The sequence below is a fragment of the Wyeomyia smithii genome, chromosome 1 (genome assembly GCF_029784165.1).
Source record: "Wyeomyia smithii strain HCP4-BCI-WySm-NY-G18 chromosome 1, ASM2978416v1, whole genome shotgun sequence".
Lineage (NCBI taxonomy): Eukaryota > Metazoa > Arthropoda > Insecta > Diptera > Culicidae > Wyeomyia > Wyeomyia smithii.
Window position 1 is genome coordinate 204,966,750 of NC_073694.1, and position 20,864 is coordinate 204,987,613.

The window sequence follows — 20,864 nt, forward strand, 5'->3', positions numbered from 1 at the left end:
ACATTCAAATCACCGATGTAATTACAAAGTTAGAAAATAGCTACATTTATCAAAACTTTCGCTGTCTGTGTAGCTTTTAAGCAGCTATACTTTTAGTTTAAGCATCGTTGGTTTGACATTGTTTTTCGTTGACGATATTTCATATGTTTGATGATTTGGGTTTACATTATTTAATTATTTATTTTAACACATGTGAGAACTCGGCAGGGTACCTTGCTACCCACCAAAATAAAATGCTTCTTACTTCTTTAATTCTTGACCGATTTTCGATCTTAACCCATCAAAAGATTGGATAACTTGTCTATTTTTAGTATACGGGAGCTTAAGAGCCATTGGTCCCATATGGTTCCCGTAAATCCGGTTCTTCGGGACCATGTTCAAGATCGGGAATATGCTCCAAAATGGAAATTCCGGACCACTTATCAGATGGACTCAAAATGAATGAAAATCAAGTCCTGGAGTGAATTCGGAAACTTTGAAACCAATTTTGTTCGGTTTTATTGAAATAAGTACTACTACACCCCTTGATATACATGCCAGGAAGCGACAGTCCCGTCCACTGGTTCTGGAGCTGCAGACAATGACGCAATGGCAGCAGCTTAATAAGATAGCCAAGTTAATTTTCCAAGCAAATCGCAACGTAGTGGTGGTGATGGACGATAAGACCTATCTCATCCTGAATGACAATGATTGGCAGGGCACTTCGTTTTTTACTTCCCCAACAAAGGAAGTGAGCTCTGAGGTGAAGTTCATTGCTCACACTTAGTTCCCCAAGAAGGTGCTGTTGTGGTTGACAACCAGCGAGAAGCTCCGTACTGACCGTGATCGGGGAAATTTTTAGTACGAAGTGCTCGCCGGAGTTTGCGTCGTTCATCAAGAAATACCATAAGGGTGAAGACGCGGTGCTCTGGCCGAACCTGGTGTCGGCCCACTACTCGAAGCAATCGTTGGAGGAGATGGAGCGGCTGAAAATCGATGTGGTACCCAGGTCGGCCGAACCGCCCAACGTCCTCCGGCTGCGTCTCAGAGTTTCTGGGCAAAGCAGAAGCGTCAGACCAAAAAAGTTTAGAGTTTTTGATTTTGTCCGATAATGCCAAGTGGTTAAGTACCCACAGGGATCTTTCCCGAGAGGGGACAACTACCCATACTACTTAGGGGTGGGCGAAACGGCTCTTTTGCAAGAGCGGCTCTGAACCGCTCACTCACCGTTCCGAACCGACTCACATGAACGGCTCATAGTTCACAATGATTCACGAGCGTTGACAGTTCGTGGTTTCTCGGTAAACTTCGGGTTCGCGCGAACCCATCAGTTCTGGTGCGCTCAAAGAACCGTGGCTCTTTTTCGTGAGCCGTTCGTTCCTTCGCTCTTTTCTAAGAACCGGTTCATTATACTACTCACGTCAACCGCCGGCCCTGCACGTATTATCAAAAGCACCTTCAATACCCAAGAAAGAGCACAATTTTTTTCCCTAAAAGTAAACACACAGAAAAAAAGTCGCATAAAATTTACTGCCCTCCATTTTGACAACATTAGATTTAATCTTAAACTGACCCTGAAAGTCTTTATTAGAAAAAGACCGCTGAAGTTACTTAGAAATGATACCGAACAAGTGTCTAGTGCTTTAGTTGTTGCGGATTTTAAGAAGAGTATACAAATACCTGATTCGTAGAATGTGATATCCAGTTTTAATAAATTTTAGCAAACTTCAAAAAAAAGTAGACTTCATACATTTATAACTAATTACATGCTATATGTGTATTTATACTAATGAAAAATATATAAATGAAATTATTAAAAATATTTTTAATTAGATTATAACGGGTGTTAAATAAAAAATTAGAATTTTTTGAAGTAGAATACTTCTCTCAGGAAGTTGGCTACATAGGGATGTAAAATGAAAATCTAAAACCGAAAAAAGTGAAAAATATGTCCAATTTCAAATGCTAATAAATCGGTTAGTATTCGATGGATTTCCTTCGTTCTGGCAGCAATAGATTGGAAAATCTTCTAAGATTCTTCCCAAATGCAGATAATTGTAATGTTATTATTCAAACTATTGTACTATTGAAAATAGTCAAGCCTTGTCAAAACAAAAAATTCGGCCTCTGATTGGTCGTTATATGATTGCTTCCCAAGCACGGTCGACATAATCATAGACCTTGCCATTTCAAATGTGCAATTTGGCCTATATAAGAGCCTGCTTCACTCGAAGCCGCTCATTATAATTCTAGACTGCAACAGGAGCAGTCCTCCCTTAGCAGCAGCAGTGGATACAGCAGCAGTAGCAATGCAGCGGATAACGGCCACAGCTGTGGTATGGCAACGGATAGCGGCGGAGCGCGTCTCAGCCAGCATCGATAACAGGACCAGGTGATGCAGGGCAGCGGATACCTATGGCAACGGAAGCGTCCACTACTGTGACAACGGGGATAGCGCAGCGGTTGACGTTGGTCTCATCACCAATATAAGCAGGGCCAGCTGATGCAGTGTGGCATTTTAGTGAAATGTTGTCTCTGAGCGATAGCAGGCACACCAGCAAATGCATCCAATGAAAAGAACGTTCTGAAAAACTTTTCAGTGTTTATTTTCCCCCAAGGAATACTTTATTCGCACTGTCAGTGATAACGCAAAGATGTAATCGGCATCTTATCAAACATTGAATTAAACAACGAATTGTCTTTTTCAGGATGAAATAAAAACCTAATTGAAGAGTTAATATTTTCTCTTGAATCAATTTACACTTTCAAGAAATTTGGAACAGATATATATTTGGCTTCATCTCCGTGTCTCAGAACGTACTGAATTATCTTTTCCTTCAGTCATGAGCACAACATCCGAAAAGCTCTCATTATCAGCATAAAAAATAATTTTTCGCATAATTAAAATTCAAAAATTATCAAGTTCAAATGATGACAAGCAATTATATTATTGAGAATGGTCAATCCTTGTTTGAGCGCAAAATTCGACTGATCTGAATAGTCGTTAATATGATTGCTTCCCAAGCACGGTCGACAGAATCATAGACCTTGCCATTTGAAATTTGCTATTTGTCTGCATAAGAGTAAGAATGGGAATTATCGACTAAAATGGTTATCGATAATTTCCTACTACTATCGATAGGTTTTTCATCCCTATTTAAGAGCCTGTTTCAGTCGAAGCCACTCATAATAGTTCTAGACAGCGACAACGGCAGTCTTCCCTTAGCAGCAGCAGTACCAGTGCAGTGGATACCAGGCAGATAGCGGCTACAGCTGTGGCATTGCAATGGATAGTGCACTAGTTTCAGCCTATTTCAGCATCGATAGCAGCTGGGACAGCGGATACCAATAGCAGCGTATAGCGGCCAAAACATTGGCATGGCTATGGATAGCAATAGCAGCTGATCCAGTGAGGAACTTTAGTGAAATGAAGTCTCTGTGCGATAGCGGGCACTAGCAAATGCATTCAATGAAAAGTTGACTCATTTTGACAACACATGAGCCGTCTAGTTTTGAGTGTTAAATCAGCTTTTCACTGTTTATTTTATCACAAGAAATACTTTATTCGCACTGCCAGTGATAACGCCAAGATGTGATCGGTATCTTATCCGATATTGAATTGAACAACAAATTAAAAAATGACTGACACGCAAGCAGCCGGGTTTTCTTTCTTGTAAAAGTATTCTACTTCATCCTTGCGGTCGTGCCTTTGCACACAACCCTCCTGTGATTTTTTCAATCACATAAAAAAATTTTTTTTTTCATCGATTTCAGTATTTTTTATTAATAACATAATGTATTTTCTTCAAATCAGTATCAGTAAATATCAGTGAATGTTTGAGTAATGGCCGTGGTCTGCTGTTCGACGCAACTTTGTTGCGATGCTCTCACAAGAACGTTGTACGGCACTTACGTCCATTTTCCGGATACAATTCCGGATTCTTGTCTTGATAGATTTGTTGGTTGATTGCCAGACCGCTCGGCTTAAACCAAGGCTTTGAAATGCCCCGGTCGGAAATGGCGATGTACAACATAACCTTTTTTTTCAAACTTGTGCTTGAACTTGTATTTCACTTCAGGCGGTGTGGATGACTTGTCGCTGGAGTAGTAATTATCATTTCCTGGAACATGCGTTTTGGACAGCGGAAAATAGCTTTCGTCGTCCAGAACGAAAGACATCCCGCGGTATTTTTTGGTCATCCACCGACACTGTGTTTTAACCGTCTCAATCTGCTCCTCCGTGTACTCCGGCGACCTCGTCTTCTTCCTGCAGACGACTCCTTCCATCTTGAGGGTCCGATGGATTAATACAGTCCGCCATGTTGAAACTCTCCAAGTATCTGCGCTGCTGATGCTCATGATTCGCTGTTCATCATTCTAAGAAAATAAGATACCTCCTCCGAATCCGTCATTCCGAATTCCTTGGACAATCTTCTTTTAATGGCTTCGATCTGCTTCAAGTCATGGCCGATTATCAGTATGTCGTCAACATACAGAAGCAAAAATAGCTTCTCTCCTCCTTGGCTTCGGAAATAGAGACATGGATCGTTTTCGCTTCGCGGGAACCCGAGTTGGGTAATTGAGCTATCAAATCGATCATTTCAAACCTTCGAGGCCTGTTTGATCGATCAGCTATAGATCGACTTCTTCAAATAGCACACTAGTCCCACTCCGACTTCAAAACCCTCTGGTTGCGACATAAAAATTTCCTTGGCAGAATCTCCGTTGAAGAAAGCTTATTGAACATCCATTTGGTGGACAAGCATACATTCTTTGTTCGCCACAGCTAACAAGGTTCTAAGGGTATCTACTCTAGCAACCGGAGAATAAGTGTCAGTGTTATCGTAACCGTGACGTTGGCTAAACCGCGTGTAACCAGACGCGCCTTGTACTTGTCTGGTTCACCTTCGTTCCCGGGTTTAATCCTAAACACCCATTTGCAAGACACCTCATTTCGACCCGTAGGAAGCTTCACTAAATCCCACGTGTTGTTTCTCCTCAGTGAATTCAGTTCTGCCTGGACGGCCACTTGCCACTTCGGCCAGTCGACCCTCTTCTTCAACTGTGCTACAGTGCTTGGCAAATTGTTGACGTATTCCATTGCTCCGAACGTCATGTCGTAGTCCCGCTGCCACCTAATAAGGTATATACGAAGGAGCGGCAGATGAGCATCGTTGCAAGTGTTAGAAAGCCACATTTTTTGCGTACTGAGATCGTGACGTCACAACAACCAATTGAACACAGTTTGGCATAGGAAAATATATAGATTTCGTTTGAAATCGTATCGAATGAATTATATTGTTGTACTATGATAATATCAGGAACAACATATGTCTCCCAGGTATTGTCATAGATTAACTAAACTAGCCCACCGTTAGAGCGATCTTCAAAATATTTTTTATGGCAGTCGTCTTCCACAGACCTGATCGAGCGATATAATTCATGGCGTACTCTACTCCATCTGATTCGTCATGAGGTCGCTGACTTGTAGGTCCACATGTCGTCCTCTTCATCACTTGGGGTGAGTTCTTCCGCGATTCCAGGTTTGTTAGAGAGCTTTTTTTTATTTACAAACAGGCAACTCATAATGAACTTCTCTTCTAATGGTGTGAAATATGTATTTTGAAATTGGGCGAAAGAGCGTATTTTTCAGCTGGTGCATCTGTCTCGTGTTGCCTTAAAAGCTCTGGTCCGTCCGTGATGATGATAAAAGTGTAGAAATTGTTGGAACGGCTAAAACATAAACCATAACTTTTGGGCAGCTACGAATGATAAATTGATACATTACTTTCCGCTGTAAAATGCGCCAGGAATCGGCTTGGAACCTATGCTTGAAATCCTCCGCGCGAAAATATTGTGAACAAATTAAAACGTTGCGGGAAGATTTGGTACCCGCCAGAACAAACGGCATCGTTTTTCAACATCGGGATTTTTTAAAAAAGCATGTATACTTATGCCCAACTTTTAGGCTTGATAAACCGAAACACCACAAGATTTACCTCCACACGATTGCATTCGCGTTTTTTTGGTAACCGTAGAACGTTAAAAACTCGAAAAGAGTACAATTTGTCGAAAATCCGCACTGAACACCGAACGTAAACTATTGTTGTGACTTCACAACTTTTAACTCGCCACCTCTGATCGCATATCGAGAACTTATCTGCCACTCCTTTCAATATACCTTATTGGCTGCTACCCAGTAGGCTTCCTGGTCCGTGTTCATCATCGTTATATTTGATCGCTTCTTGCGGATCTCCTTAGGAATATGAAAATACGCCGGAGAGCCAAATACCTTCAGCTTCGAAACATCCGTGCTTTTTGCGTTCCATATCTCTGCAGGTGTTATCTTCTCATCATTCGCACACTTAGGACTCCTGTTTGTTAAAAACGCCGCAGTTTCGATTGAGACTATAAACACTATACATATAGACCTGCGTAGTGGACGGCAGCAGCATTGGCATCGCTGGTTTTTCATATTCTTGTTATTTGTCTGATACAAATTTTTCATTGTGTTCATTTTGGCTCACACGTTTGACAGTCATTTTGGCTCGCTGCGATTCGGTCCGCAGGTCTGTATATATAGTGTCTATAAGAAAGACTTGTCTTTACCGGAGTCGAACAGCATCGAACCGAGTTGCCAATAAAATTTTTCGATTTAACTGGAAAAAGGCTGAAGAAAAAACTGGAAAAACTGGATCCCACATAAATTTGAAAAAAGCAAAAAAAAAATGATTATGAGAGAGCTTTTCTGTTATGGGGATTGAATCCAGTGTCAGTTTTGGATACAGCAACTAAAGAGATAACTCTTTGCAAAAAACTACTCATTTTAATCAGAACTGTTTTGTTTTGCGCTTACATTTTGTTAAAATTATGGACTGAAAAATTTCCTCTAACAGCAGCAAAATTTAAAATTACGCAATCAATCTATCTCAAATTTAAGAAAATAGAGCTGCTTTTCCATTTACTTTTATATTCAACAAAAGTATTAACGCAACATTTCCTTCCGTTACATCAGTGAAGTTTAAATTTCAATTATTTCTGACTTCGCTATCTTTTGGTATCTAATTCCTCTAACAATTTTTTAACTGCTACGCAACAGTATTTTTTTACTGCTACGTAACAGTATCTTCCGGTTTCGACTACCATCTACCTCGCACTAGTATTTCAAGATGTAATCATTAGGACCAAGTAGAGTCTGTTGATGCTGAATGAATAAGGCCGTTACAAATTTTATTTCCATTTTTTGTCAACAACCGCCCCCCCCCCCCCTCTTCAAAAATCTTGAAGGGGAAGAAAAAAAAAGCGCTAACCGTTTTGTTCATTTTATTGGTTTTCCGACAGCATAAATGCTTCATTTAGCAACAAACAAGTCCAGTGACAGCGGGAGTGTCGTCAAAAGGCAAACGAAATAAATAATAATAATAATAAAGTGTTATTTTTCAACATTTATTTGAGTGCATGTTACAAACGTCATAACTTGCACACAAACTTTGATCAAAGATAAATTTTTTTTTTTGTCTCGGTGTTATTTATTTTTTGCCACCCCCTTTGCTAACTTTGATAACCTTGGACATGAAAAGAATTCGAAATTTTTATCAGCCTAAATAAATAAACAGAAAATAAATAGAAGATTTTTTTATGGTTTGGTAAAATTAAGTTTGGTTTTATCTCAACCATGCCATGCCGTCTTTTATTTGACCGTGTTTCGTGCGAGAAGATGGTATACTGAAAATGCTGTTACAGAGTGTCTAAAACCTGGAAAAACCTGAAAAATCAGTGAATGTCAGGGAATTCATTTTTCGATCAGGGAATTTCAGGGAAAACCTACAAATATTCAGGGAAAGGTACTACTGCATACAAAATTCCAAGAAAATTTCTTGATCCACGGAAATAAATCTCGTGGTACGTCTGTTTGTCTGTGGTTATACTTTTTTGTGTCGAATGCTGAAAAACATCAGGGAATTTGATGTTAAATTTCGGAAATATCAGGGAAAATCAGGGAATTTTATTTTGAAAATTTTGTCGCCACCCTGTGTTAAGAATTGTCATAACAATTTATCAATCTACAAAATTTCCTTTTTAAAAATATTTCCGAAACCCAATCGGCGCTTGAGTGAATAAAAAACTGGATAAAACTGGCAAATATCTGAAAAACTGGAAGATTTCGAGAATAAACTGTTTGACTAAATCACTTGAAAAAAACTGGAGTAATCCAGTTTAAACTGGAACATTGGCAACCCTGTGTGTACTGGATCCTGAAAAAACGAAAACAATTTCAAGCTAATGATTGGTACAAAGAATATGGAAAGGAAAAAGGAAAAACCTTCATAGGTATACAAAATGAAATCAATGATAGGCCATGGTTCACCAATCAAAATCTGAACGGAACTCAGGTTCGTCTATTAAATCGTCTCATGGCAGGCCACGACTGGTCGAAGTTCTGGCTCGCCAAAATGAAATTGGCGGACAACTCAAATTGCGAGAGGTGCGGCGTTCCGGAAACCGCTGAGCATTTAATTTTGCACTGTGCAAAATACGTGAATAACAGGACAAAATACTCCTTTGCTGGAAAATATTCTAAACTAGTGGAACTATTCAAATCAAAAAAACTAAAACAAATTAAAGAAATATGCCACTTTGTAAAAGACACAAAACTCGACTTGTGATATCTGTACAACCCTGCACGTGACACAGGGCATATAGTCGCTGCAACTGGCCCTGCTACAATCGAACTGACAGCGAAGGCTTCAGTACGAAAACAAAAAGAAGAAGAAGAAGAACATGCCATTTCATTCCCGCATATACAAAAGCTCAGACTACGAACGTGTCAGGGAGGTGGGATAGAGCATTAGGCCGTTGACATACTGGCGCGTTCTGCGTTGCGGAGACGGTTCGCCTTGCCGTGGATTAATGTACGGCTCTGCTTAGCGCTATACATTAACTCACGACAAGGCGAATCATCTCCGCAACGCAGAACGCGCCAGTATGTCAACGGCCTTAGGGATTAGCGTGCGATTAATTTTCAGTGTAGATCCGCAAATGACAACCGCAGCTGCAAAACCCGTTATGACTGGAGGAATTCGTGCTGATGTTTTTAGAATAAAACTTCGATTTTTTTCATATCATGGTGATATTTAATCAATGATATTTCTTGAGTCCTTCGCTTTTTAAATCACGAATCAAAACTGCTCGAAATCGCTACAATGACAGTTTGCCCACATACCAACTGTCATTGTAGCCATTTAGAGCAAATTTTTATTCTTCATTTAAAAATCGAAGAATAATTATATAAAGTTTTGAAAAATCACGTTTTGCTCAGAAAATTACACTCTTTAAGCTGATATATAAAAAACAGAAACCCGTGAATAGCTAAACTCGCGCAGTTTTGAAATATATGTTGTGTTGCTGCCTGTGTATGCTCTATTTTATAACCCGATTGAATACCCTTGTTGGCTATATCAAGAAGTATCTCAAACGTTCCTGTCTAACATGATCTAACATGATTAGTGTCAAGTGTTTTTTATATATAAAAAATAGCTATCTCTATCGTAAACAGTTCAGTTGAAGTATCAACTGTCATTTCTAATGCTCTCGGACATTGAAAAAAATATGATTTTACAAAAGATTAAAGATACTATTGTTATAAATCTGGCGGTGTATTTAATGCAAATAATAAATGGTTATGTTACATAAAAGTATACTAAATTTCCTTAAAATTTTCACTACTATGGTAAATGTGGATGTCGACAATATGCGTTAGGTACAATAAACTGTGGGCTTCCCGCATAATCAATAACCATAAAACGTGCCTAACAACTAGTTCGGGATATAGTACCGATTGTATGGGGTATTGTTAAACCATATGGATTATCATCCGTTTATGCTTATTGATTATGCGGGTTATCATGAGCCACAACAAACGCATTCGAGTGCTTTTGCTATGATAGCTTTCATTTTCGCTTAAAGATTCAGTTTTATACGTAAGCGAGAGATAATATAGGTGCATTTTTTTCATATATTCCTATACTTGCGCAGACATTCTCAAAATGTGTGCTGGTTTTTGCAGACTTGTATCTGCGCGAGCAAAAGTTTTCGAATCACGAATAGATTTTTTCTGATTTCGAGCAAAATTTTTGCCAGTTTTTCGAGCAGTTGCAGACATTTTTAATAACATCTCGGCTAACATCTCTGCATTCAATAAAACCTCGGTAACGATGGTAACGCATGTGTGGTACACATGTAAAACAACGTGGAGACACCCCTCGGTTACCGTTTTTTGAATATTCGAACTTTTTTCCCCTTTTCCACAGCTTATAAAAAGCAACGTCACACCAAACAACCGTCATTCTAATGTGGAATGTTGTGCGAGTAGTGTAGTGTGCGAGTAGTAGTGTTTATTCGGCTACCCGAAATCGTAGATCAAGTCAAATCCCGGTTTCGGGTGTGAAGTATTTGTAAACCGTATTCCGCCGGAATTTATCGAAGCAGAACTGGTTCCGGTATTTGGCCGTTTCGACGTGGAGATATTATTCGTACGTATCATTGAATTAAAAGCTACTACCAAGAATCTGTATGCCCTTTTCATGTGCGTGTTTGAAGTTTGCTCGTCGATAACAAGCGGAAATAGTGATGCATGCTGTTCAAAGTTATGCGCTGAATATGTTCCAGCTGGATCATAAAATAAATTTCTGAGTTGTGATTAACATCACAGTTCCACAAAATATGTACCTACTAGACCAACCTCTGCATGAGTTTGTTCCTCCACGTGAAGAATTACGATTTTGATGCACTGCTCATAACCGAGTGCATTGTTAAGGGTGAGGATGCTCATCTCATCGTGTTCCGCTGCAGTGCCAAAAGATGAAAGTGCATGCCTACTTTGTTGAGATTTATACCAATGCAATGGTTTCTCCGATGTTCAAAGCCACATAGACGCTATCCGCGCTATCTCATCACTTGGCCTGCAAAGTAGATAATTGTGCTTCGGGAAATAGTTTTGGTATTGTGCGACCAGCTCACACTGATCAATTACATACAATTTCACCAAAAATGAACCGCTGGCAACGGATAAAAGTGTGTTTAGGTGCAAGATGTCAATCATGTTCCCGTCGAATACTGTTCAGGCTTCGGATGCGGGCTGAATATAGACGCAGTGTACTATGGCGTGCATCCTTACGCATTTGCAGAAACTTCGGGCGAGTTGCGTATGTGCACGGCTAAACCGAAAAGGAATATGTACCATAGCGGCTGAAAATTGGTATCGCTGCTATGATCAGCACCTGAGAATCAGCACCATCCAACAAGGTAAGTGCTTATTTTGTTCATATTTGCATAATTCATTGGTACGGCGTGGCAAAAACATGATTGGTTTCTAGAAGATAGAGGAAACAATTGATAGCGATAACAAGTAATATGAAGTTGTAATTACAATTAGTTGCCCTGTCCGACCGTACAAATAACCTTCATTTTTGTAAACATATTCGACACACAGAAATCGAATGAGATGCTGCAGTTTTTAAATCCCTTTCAAGGCTAATGTTTTTGATAATCAAACTAGATGTGCAGATTTTATTTCTTGCGTTCGGGATGGGTCTCAAAAAATTGATCTTTGGCTACTTATAACCTTAACTTGTTAATTGGTTATAATCGTAATTTGAACTGTCACTTCGAGTCGTCTAAATAATGTTGTTACAAGTGTATGCTATTTATCTAAAAGAAAACAGTTGTGTAGGTTCAATACAATTTGTGTTCACTAAGTGTAGAATCTTCAGATCCACACAGTCTTGTTCTACTTTTGAAGATTTCAGAACACAGAAAAGAAGACTTGTCCAATCAAGGGTCTTTTTTATTATTGAACCTTACCTCTAGTTTGATATGCCCTGGGCTTATGCCCTTATGTAAAACCTTGAGGGTGATTTTTGATGTTGTGAAACTGAAGGTAATCGAATTATCAACAGAATTCTTTAGAGCGAACGCGAAAGATTCAACATATTTCACAGTAAAGATTTATATACAGTTGAATCGCTTTATAGCGACATCGCAAGGGACCGTCGTTATAGAGAAATGTCGCAATAAAACAAATAATTTTTATGAATAAAGAGTGGAAGGGATCATTGAGGATGTCGCTATAGAGAGATTTGTCGCTATATAAATTGTCGTAATAGAGGGATTCGACTGTAAAGACAAGCCGGTCGTTAGTGTAAAAAAATGTGTAAAACTAGTAATTCTTATTTGAAATTTCGGGAAACATTTTGTTTATTAGACAATTGATAAAATAGCTAAATAAATGTCTTCAGCGGAGTTGTCCAAGTGATTGAGTACTGTACGGCCCATAATTCAAAAACTGGCTAATATGCCATCCTCAACAAAATCGAGAAAACAGTTTCTCGTGACGGTAAACACTCTAACCAAGGTCCCTACAGAAGCCGATTGTCAATAAATGCATTTGGGAAGGCAGCAAATGTGTAACAATTTTGTCTAATATCCAAAATAATTGAGAAGTTGGCTATTTTTACCTGTGGCATGTTCACGAACCAGTGTATTATTACTGTACTTTGTTTCATCTAACTTTCGAAAGTGAGTTGTAGCCTGGTGGTTACTGGCGACAGGTAAGCGCTCGTAAGGCCCTTGCATCAAATTTCACTTTTTTACGAACAATATATTTAATGCAACAGGAATTTATTTGCGGTGCTGCGAAACCCAATGATCAAAACGCGTGACTGTTTCCTTCTGTCGTAAATCTTTACATTCCATAAAATGCTATTTAACTCTTTGATTAGAAGTAATATTAAAGAGAAGATTCAGATTTCATTTTAAATTTGATGAGAAAAATAGGAAAGTGGATCGTGAGATTATCATGAATAATAATCAATAATATTTTCGTTATACAGTAGGTTTCCTTTTTTGGCATGCTTCGTTTTCGGCACACTCCGATTTAAGCAATAAAAGGGTTCCGTTTTTGGCAACATTTTATACTACATAGTTACAAATATTTCTAGGGCCAAAACGGTTTGTTTGATCTGTATGACGTCTACGGCAAAGTTGTAGATAACAATTTTGTCTTTCGAATAAAATATACACTCTGAAAAAAATTATTTTTGTAACCTGAAAATATTTGTAATCAATATCTTTCCAAACGAGTCGTGTTCCAAAAAATTAAACAAATGGGCACAAAATAGATGCCATTCGCCTATAAAAACATCTATGCAATGTTTCAACCAAATAAAAAATGGTCGATTAAATTTGAAAAATCTATACTGAGCGTCTTAGCAGGAAAAAAGAATTATCAGTTTCCGTTAGACTCTGTTAGAAATTTGGGAAATAAATATTGAAATTCAGTCCGCGCAAATATATATTTCGACTGCGACATACAGTCATCCTCAGTGCTTATGTGGTCGATTAAGTTTGTTGCCCGTTTATTTGTGGATTTGTTCAGTGTGATTAAGTTGCAGTTTCCCTAGAATGATACAGGGGATAGTCAAAATAAGTAGGATAGGCAAGATTTTAATGAAATTTGAAATGCTGTAGCTTTGCCAAACATAATTCGATTTTAATAATTCGAACACCATTGAGCCGTAAAACTTCTAAAGTTTCATTTTCTAGATCCGGATGAAAAATGGCCATTTCTCAATGAGCTCTTGACCAATTCCGGATCTTGATGAAGGTAATCCGTTACCAAATCCATCCAAAAATTAACAGGTTTGACATGCTTACCGGAACTCAGGAATATTTCCTCGGGCGACCTAGTCCATATTTGTGAACAGTAAATGAAACTTTAAAAGTTTTGGTAGCTGTTACTCATCAAATGGGTAAAAAATTTATTCAATAAAAAGTCGTGCAACTCTTTCAAAAATGGGTGAAATTTCTCTCCTTAATGGGTGATTTAAATTTAACGTGTACACTAAGGTCGCTTTTAACGCGGTTTTTTTACGTGGATTCTGGAATATACGCGATATTTTTTTCTTACACAGACTCCGGAATTTCTTTACTCGCATTCCGGAACTCACGCGGGTTTTTTAAGGCGGTATCCGGAATTTACGTGTTTTTTAAGCGGATTCCGAAATGTACGCGGCTTTCTTTTACGCGATACGTATCCCCCGCGTTAAAAGCGACTTTAGTGTATTTAACTCCAAATGTAAACAACGCACTGTCGTAGATAACAGGTCTGGCAATCTAAAACCAGCCGTCGTTTCTGCTCACTTGCTTTCAAATGGAACAGAGAGTTTGACGTCACAGCTGCTGTTTTACAAGTGCAGCGTTTTGAAATTTGTTATTACTGTACGCTATATATGACAGATTTTGTTAAAAACCTATTGAATCGTATAAATAAATAAATTTTCATAAAAATTTTGAAGTCTCAAATTGAATATATTAATGGCAAAAAAGGTTTCCGTTTTTGGCACGGTTCCAGTTTTGGCAACTAAAATTTAACTAATATTGTTGCACGTAACAATTGTTTCGTCGTCCTCACTTGTGCTTCCGTGTTGTTCCACTAAATTTAAAACCATTTTCATCACCAACGAGCACAATATAATTCACATCGTCTGGATATTAGACAAATTGCACACCGGTTTGTCTACTGACCTTAAAATTAGAATTGAATAAAACGGCTACTGCGTTAAAAATATGTGGCTGACGGAATTTTCCTGCAGATTTTTCTGTTTCAACTCAACGGCAAGGTTCTAGCATATATGAAGGGTGATACACTTAATGAAATAGTTGTCATGGACAGTCAAAATATGTTGTACCGACAAAAAACTTTAAAATGCGTTTTTCTCGATTTGGTGCCTATGGCATATTAGCCAATTTTTGAATTATGGCAGTATAGGATGATACTCTGTTTGTTGAAGAGTTTTGTCACTTCGTGGCGCTAGTGTATACGTATTTAGTAACCGAAGAAATTTTACATAACTTAGATCGACTGGGGCCAATTCGAAGGAATAAACCCTGGTATCTTTAGGATTGTTATTTGGCCGATAATAACTACACGGTGGATTCAGGTTTAACTTTCGGTTAACTACAGATTTCCCTCCGAATCCAGAAATACCGTAGAAGAGGAAAACTGAAAATTATTTTGGCTTTTAACTCTGGTATAAATTATCAGATCTCGGCCTTCCTTTGATATTTTGGTGCACTGTTGTGTTCTGCTTCAGTTTATACAGAAAAAAAAGTGAAAAAATGGTACGTGTGCTACTTTTGCTCTCAACGACTCATATGTTAATCTGGGTTGTATTAGGCAGATGACATACTGAGGCGTCTTTTAAATTTTAAACCCTTTGGTTCCAAGTAACATTCAACTAGTTTAAAATATCAAAAATCAATCAAAAATAGCAGTGTTATTTTCCAGACAACCTGAAAACACTGTTGAAACATTGCTTGTTCTGTTTCGCCTTCCGCTTCGCACAGTGGGGCTGTTTTGAAAAAAGACGGTCAACATTTTTTTCTCACTTTCTTACAATTTAGGGATTTGGTGTCTTTAAAAGAGTCGTTCAGAATACTTATTAGAGTTATCTGACAATTTTGCTAATATGTATTACACTTAGAAAAATTAACTTTTTAATTTCACGAGATATTCAATTTCTGTCTTCAGCAATGTTGTAGAGCTATCGATTTCATGAAACTTTGCCGAATACACGAAAATCCTAGGTATTATCTCTGAAGAGATATAACTGTTTTTCTCAAAAGACTACCTTAAAACTAGTTTTTTTTCACTTAAATTATATCTTAACTACTCCCGAACAACTTGAGATGTTCTAAAAAGTTATAGATAATAACAAATTTTTTTTTTCTAAAAAAAAGTACCGACTCCGAGATAGAACGATTTTAACGTAAAATTATGTCAATTTTTAAAATCAAATTATTTAAAATTGTGAATGTTTGTGAGGTATTACTCAGCGTCATTTATTTTGGCATGTTTTGAGGGACAAGTACACATACTTTCCAGAATCGGGACTTTTCGGGAACTTCGCATTTTCATAGTTTTACAGTAACTCTTCAGACCTAGAATTTCTTGTCTGTGGCAAAGTTTCATGAAATCAATAGCTCTACAACTTTGCTGAAGACAGAAATTGAATATCTCGTGAAATAAAAAAGTTTATTTTTCTAAGTGCAATACTAGCCTTATAAGCAATTAAAAGCAAATGTCAGATAATTCTAATCAGTATTCTGAACAACTCTTCCGAAGAAACCAAAGCCCTAAAATGTACGAAAAAGTGAGGAAAGGCTTTAGAGCATCTTTTTGAGAAACGGCCCCACTGTGCGTCGATGCGTTTCCCGGTATGACCGGTTTGAACGTTTTACATAGACGTTCGAAGAAGTAGCTCAGACGCTTTTGCGAAGTTTTTTGCTCCGCTTCGTTTCATGTCTCAGTATGTCATCAGCCTTAATTTTGCACCGAAAGTTCTTTTATCTATCCAGAGTGTATTTATTGCTTTATCTGTGATTTGACTCGAATGGTTGTTCCAATTTAACTTACGACTCTAAAGTATTTGACTCCAGAGCAATGCCACAAACAAACGGGCAACCAATTTAATCGACCGTTTTTAATTTGGCTGCAACTTATATTAAAAAATATTACTGCTGGGAATTTTTTTGTGGAACCGCTCTCCAGTAGAAAATGTCGTTGTGGTCCTTTCCATTCGCTGCCGGTACCCGCATTACTGTCCCATACTGATTTTGGTCACTTTTGAGTTATCACCGGGAAACGACCTAATTGTTATCATATTTTCTGGGAAAAAATTAAAATTGATACTTTTGTATGGAAAAACATGTAAAAAATACCCAGTTGTTTTTGTGCCATATTGAAAGTACCCGCATTACAGTCCCACTGCATAGTGGTACAACCTGTAAACATATAATTTTGCTCCCGATTAGTATAATCGGATTATTTTAGGCATATAGAAGTATGTCATTTAATTAACTTGACTAATATTGTTTTTCTATAGTACAATCTACGTTGCCAATGATACTGCCGGTTGCTGGTTGAAATTATATGTGATGGGACAAAACATGCGAGTACTTTCGAAATGTACCCGCATATTTTGTCCCATTTTGTCTTTTTTTCAAGTTATATATCGTAAAACCAATTCCATCCATCGTTTTTTGTTCTCCACGATAAACTTGTGGTGCTATTAAACTGTTATGGTCATTAGTTCTGGATGTAATTACTGGAAATCCGAAGATTCATAGATAATATTAAATCGCCGTTTTCTCAACATGTTGTTTTTCATTATGGGACAGTTATCCGGGTACCGCCAGTTTGAAGCTTATCGAGTTTGATCTTCCTTTATTCTGTAAAGGGTATGTAATATATGCTTTCTGAGGATGTATGCTCAATCCTTAAAATATATTTATCATTTTTCTGACTCTAAATAATGCCTATAATTAATAATAACACATTATTCAGGATGGCAAAAACTTGGAAAATCAGAGAATGAGTTCTTTGAACAGGGAAATCAGGCAATACCAAAAAAGTGAAAACAATCAAGGAAATATTTTCAACCGAGACACGATTCTCGGATATTTTTTTCTGCATGAAAGGCCAACGCCGTACCGCTAGTGTTTGGTTTCATATACGATCAAATACTATTTTCTCTGGGATTTCCGAGTTGCGTTCATCTCTTTTGTGCTGAATTCTGAAAAATATTAGGGTTGTTATCAATGTTATATTTTAGGCAACTTAATTGTGAAAATGTTTTGCAGTTTCTCCTACTTGTATCTACATTTAGATTTAGATTTGTATCTACAAATTTAGATTTGCAACTCATTGTTTTATCATCGTAGCGATATATAATTGATGTTCGGAAATATCCCTCCTTAAACAAAAAAATGCCTTTTAATGTTTTTGTTGTTAATTGGGCAAAATTTTCTTCGACTTTATTACTAGGCTTTATTACAGTAGTTTTAGTCTGAGATTGCATCATTCGATGCCAAAATGAGCACTGTGCATGATACTGTGCATTATATGTTGAACAAATTTCATGAGCAGCAACAAACAGTAACTCTGCATTGTAACGATATTGAGCTGAAGCAAAAAAAAAATAGTAGAAACTTGAAAGTAGCCTCAAGTTATTGGAGAATATTCAAATGAACTCTTAAATAAACAAACTTAATGGCCCTTAAAAGGGCCGTTTGATATATGCGGTTCGATGATTTTTTTAGCCGCCGAAACCGTACAGAGTGCGTCCCTGGCGTTTCAAGGCATAGACGACATCCATGGCGGTGACGGTCTTTCGCTTTGCGTGTTCAGTATAAGTGACAGCGTCACGGATAACGTTTTCCAGGAAAACCTTCAGCACACCTCGGGTTTCCTCATAGATCAGACCGGAGATACGTTTTACTCCTCCACGACGCGCCAGACGACGGATGGCGGGCTTAGTAATACCCTGGATGTTATCACGAAGAACCTTGCGATGACGCTTAGCGCCTCCCTTTCCGAGTCCTTTTCCTCCTTTACCGCGACCAGTCATTTTAGGTAGCTTTGTTAGAGTACTGTCTTCTAAAGATTGTTTCAAACTGAGATGCTTAAACAACGTTGATTTGTGCTTTTATACGTTTCTCAGTTAACATTTCTGCTACCTGCGAAGGCACATTTTATTTTATTTTCTATGTGTTAAAGGGGACATACAATCACAATAACTTGGATTCCCCTACCCCAAATATGTATGTATTTAGATAGGATAGTTTTGATTTTGCTTGTCTGCGTAGATTTGAATCTCTATTCGTTGTGTGAATGTGTGTTGTCACGTATACATAGATTTCAAGTCAGAATAATTTCTCTACATATTATATGATATGTATTTCAATAGCAGATGTATATGTTCGGAAATTGGCGCGAAAAAACCGTTGCTGTTGGTCCCCTAGCTTGACTATAAATAGAATCGGTTGCCTGCGTTGGCATCATCAGTTCAATTTTCTCCGCTTTGGAAAGGTATTCATCCGACGTTGTAAAATTTACTCACTATGGCCCGTACCAAGCAGACCGCTCGTAAATCCACCGGAGGAAAGGCTCCTCGTAAGCAGTTGGCCACGAAGGCAGCTCGCAAAAGTGCTCCGGCTACTGGAGGAGTGAAGAAGCCTCATCGTTATCGTCCAGGAACAGTAGCTCTTCGTGAAATCCGTCGTTACCAAAAATCGACGGAGCTCCTGATTCGTAAGCTGCCGTTCCAGCGTTTGGTTCGTGAAATTGCTCAGGATTTCAAAACCGACTTGCGTTTCCAGAGCTCTGCCGTTATGGCTCTGCAGGAGGCTAGCGAAGCTTACCTAGTCGGTCTGTTCGAAGATACCAATCTGTGCGCCATCCACGCCAAGCGTGTGACCATTATGCCAAAGGACATCCAGCTGGCTCGTCGTATCCGTGGAGAGCGTGCTTAAGTTTGGTATAATAACGCCATTGTGCCTTATCTTTGCAAAACTTTCATGAATGTACAAAAAAAACGGTCCTTCTCAGGACCACAAATTACAGTCCACTGAGAGAACATTGGAGTTTTTTTCACTATGCTGTTAATTTTTTAATATGTATTCAATTAAGTTAAATTCATATACATTTGGGATTCGTTTGGCTTAAAAAATTATAAAGCATTATAAAACTCAAAGTACTGATGGCTTATTTATGGAATGAAAAAAAAAAACAGTTAGTCTCAAACCATAAATTGGCAGTTTAAGAAGTATATGGCTTTTTTTATATTAAGAAAAATAGCTTCGCACATTAGAGTGTTATGATGACTATCATTCTGTAAAAGTCTTTTTTTCTATTGCCGTTGAAATTATCGTTTGGAATTTATGATACAATATACGAAACATTTAAACAATTTGAAAATACAGCATTATACGACTGTATACTTTTTAGTAAAATTTATCAGCAGCCACCGAACAACCATCAACGAACTGGAGAGACTCCGCAGCAAGAACAACGATGATCCCAGCACAAGATTTGATCTGGAACGAATCGTCAGATGAAGGAGCAATAGTAGTTGTTTTATTGCCAGAAAGACTGCGAGGCCGAAATACATCCACGAATAAAATTTTTCTATATCTCAAAATTTACAAGCCTTTTTTGCTTATTAGTCTGAATTTCTTTGTTATAAATTTTCTTTGATCTCTTCTTGGTTCCTTTTTTGGTCTCATTTTTCAGGCATTTGATTTCTAAAGATGTTATTTAAGAGTCGCTCAGTGATGATATTTCAATTTGGTTTTTTCAGTTTTATGCCAAACATTACAAAGCATGCCAGCATAAAATTATAAATCAGACCTCGTTTAGTTTGTAGCTAACAAGAAGCAATTTGAATAGCTCTCAGTAACAAACTATGTTCCATGTACGAAGGTTAAAATTAGTGAAAAACTAACTGATGTAAAAAAATTGTTTCTAACTCATCGTACACAAATTTGTTCGTCCTTAAAAGGACGGTTTTCGATTGTTGGAATAGGATGATTGTTTAAGCCTTCTTCTCGGTCTTCTTGGGCAGCAGAACGGCTTGAATGTTTGGCAGGACACCTCCCTGGGCAATGGTGACACCGGACAGAAGTTTGTTCAACTCTTCGTCGTTACGGATGGCCAATTGCAGATGACGGGGAATGATTCGGGTCTTCTTGTTGTCACGGGCAGCATTTCCTGCCAATTCCAACACTTCAGCAGCCAAATATTCCATCACGGCTGCCAGATATACGGGAGCACCAGCACCGACGCGTTCGGCATAATTTCCCTTTCGCAGTAGACGGTGGATACGGCCTACCGGGAACTGGAGACCAGCACGAGATGAACGGGACTTTGCCTTTCCCTTGACTTTGCCTCCTTTACCGCGTCCAGACATGTTGTAGTAGAGTTTTAAATTACGTTAACTGAGAAAGCGTTAAACTGATACCAAATGCAGGGAACAGTCTCCTTATAT

General features: G+C 38.2%; 2 protein-coding genes across 2 annotated transcripts; both read right to left on the reverse strand.

Annotated features, from left to right (window-relative positions):
• Window positions 1–18,014: 18,014 nt before the first annotated feature.
• Window positions 18,015–18,479, reverse strand: LOC129719161 (histone H4). Its single transcript, XM_055670597.1, has one exon. The coding sequence runs from the start codon at window positions 18,444–18,446 to the stop codon at window positions 18,135–18,137; it is 312 nt and encodes a 103-aa protein (XP_055526572.1). The 5' UTR covers window positions 18,447–18,479; the 3' UTR covers window positions 18,015–18,134.
• A 1,619-nt stretch (window positions 18,480–20,098) lies between these two features.
• Window positions 20,099–20,819, reverse strand: LOC129719141 (histone H2A). Its single transcript, XM_055670577.1, has one exon. The coding sequence runs from the start codon at window positions 20,784–20,786 to the stop codon at window positions 20,412–20,414; it is 375 nt and encodes a 124-aa protein (XP_055526552.1). The 5' UTR covers window positions 20,787–20,819; the 3' UTR covers window positions 20,099–20,411.
• Between the last annotated feature and the right edge of the window lie 45 nt (window positions 20,820–20,864).

Excerpts from the sequence above, each read along its gene's own strand:
- LOC129719161 (XM_055670597.1), bottom strand. The coding sequence starts at position 18,446 with ATGACTGGTCGCGGTAAAGGAGGAAAAGGACTCGGAAAGGGAGGCGCT.
- LOC129719141 (XM_055670577.1), bottom strand. The coding sequence starts at position 20,786 with ATGTCTGGACGCGGTAAAGGAGGCAAAGTCAAGGGAAAGGCAAAGTCC.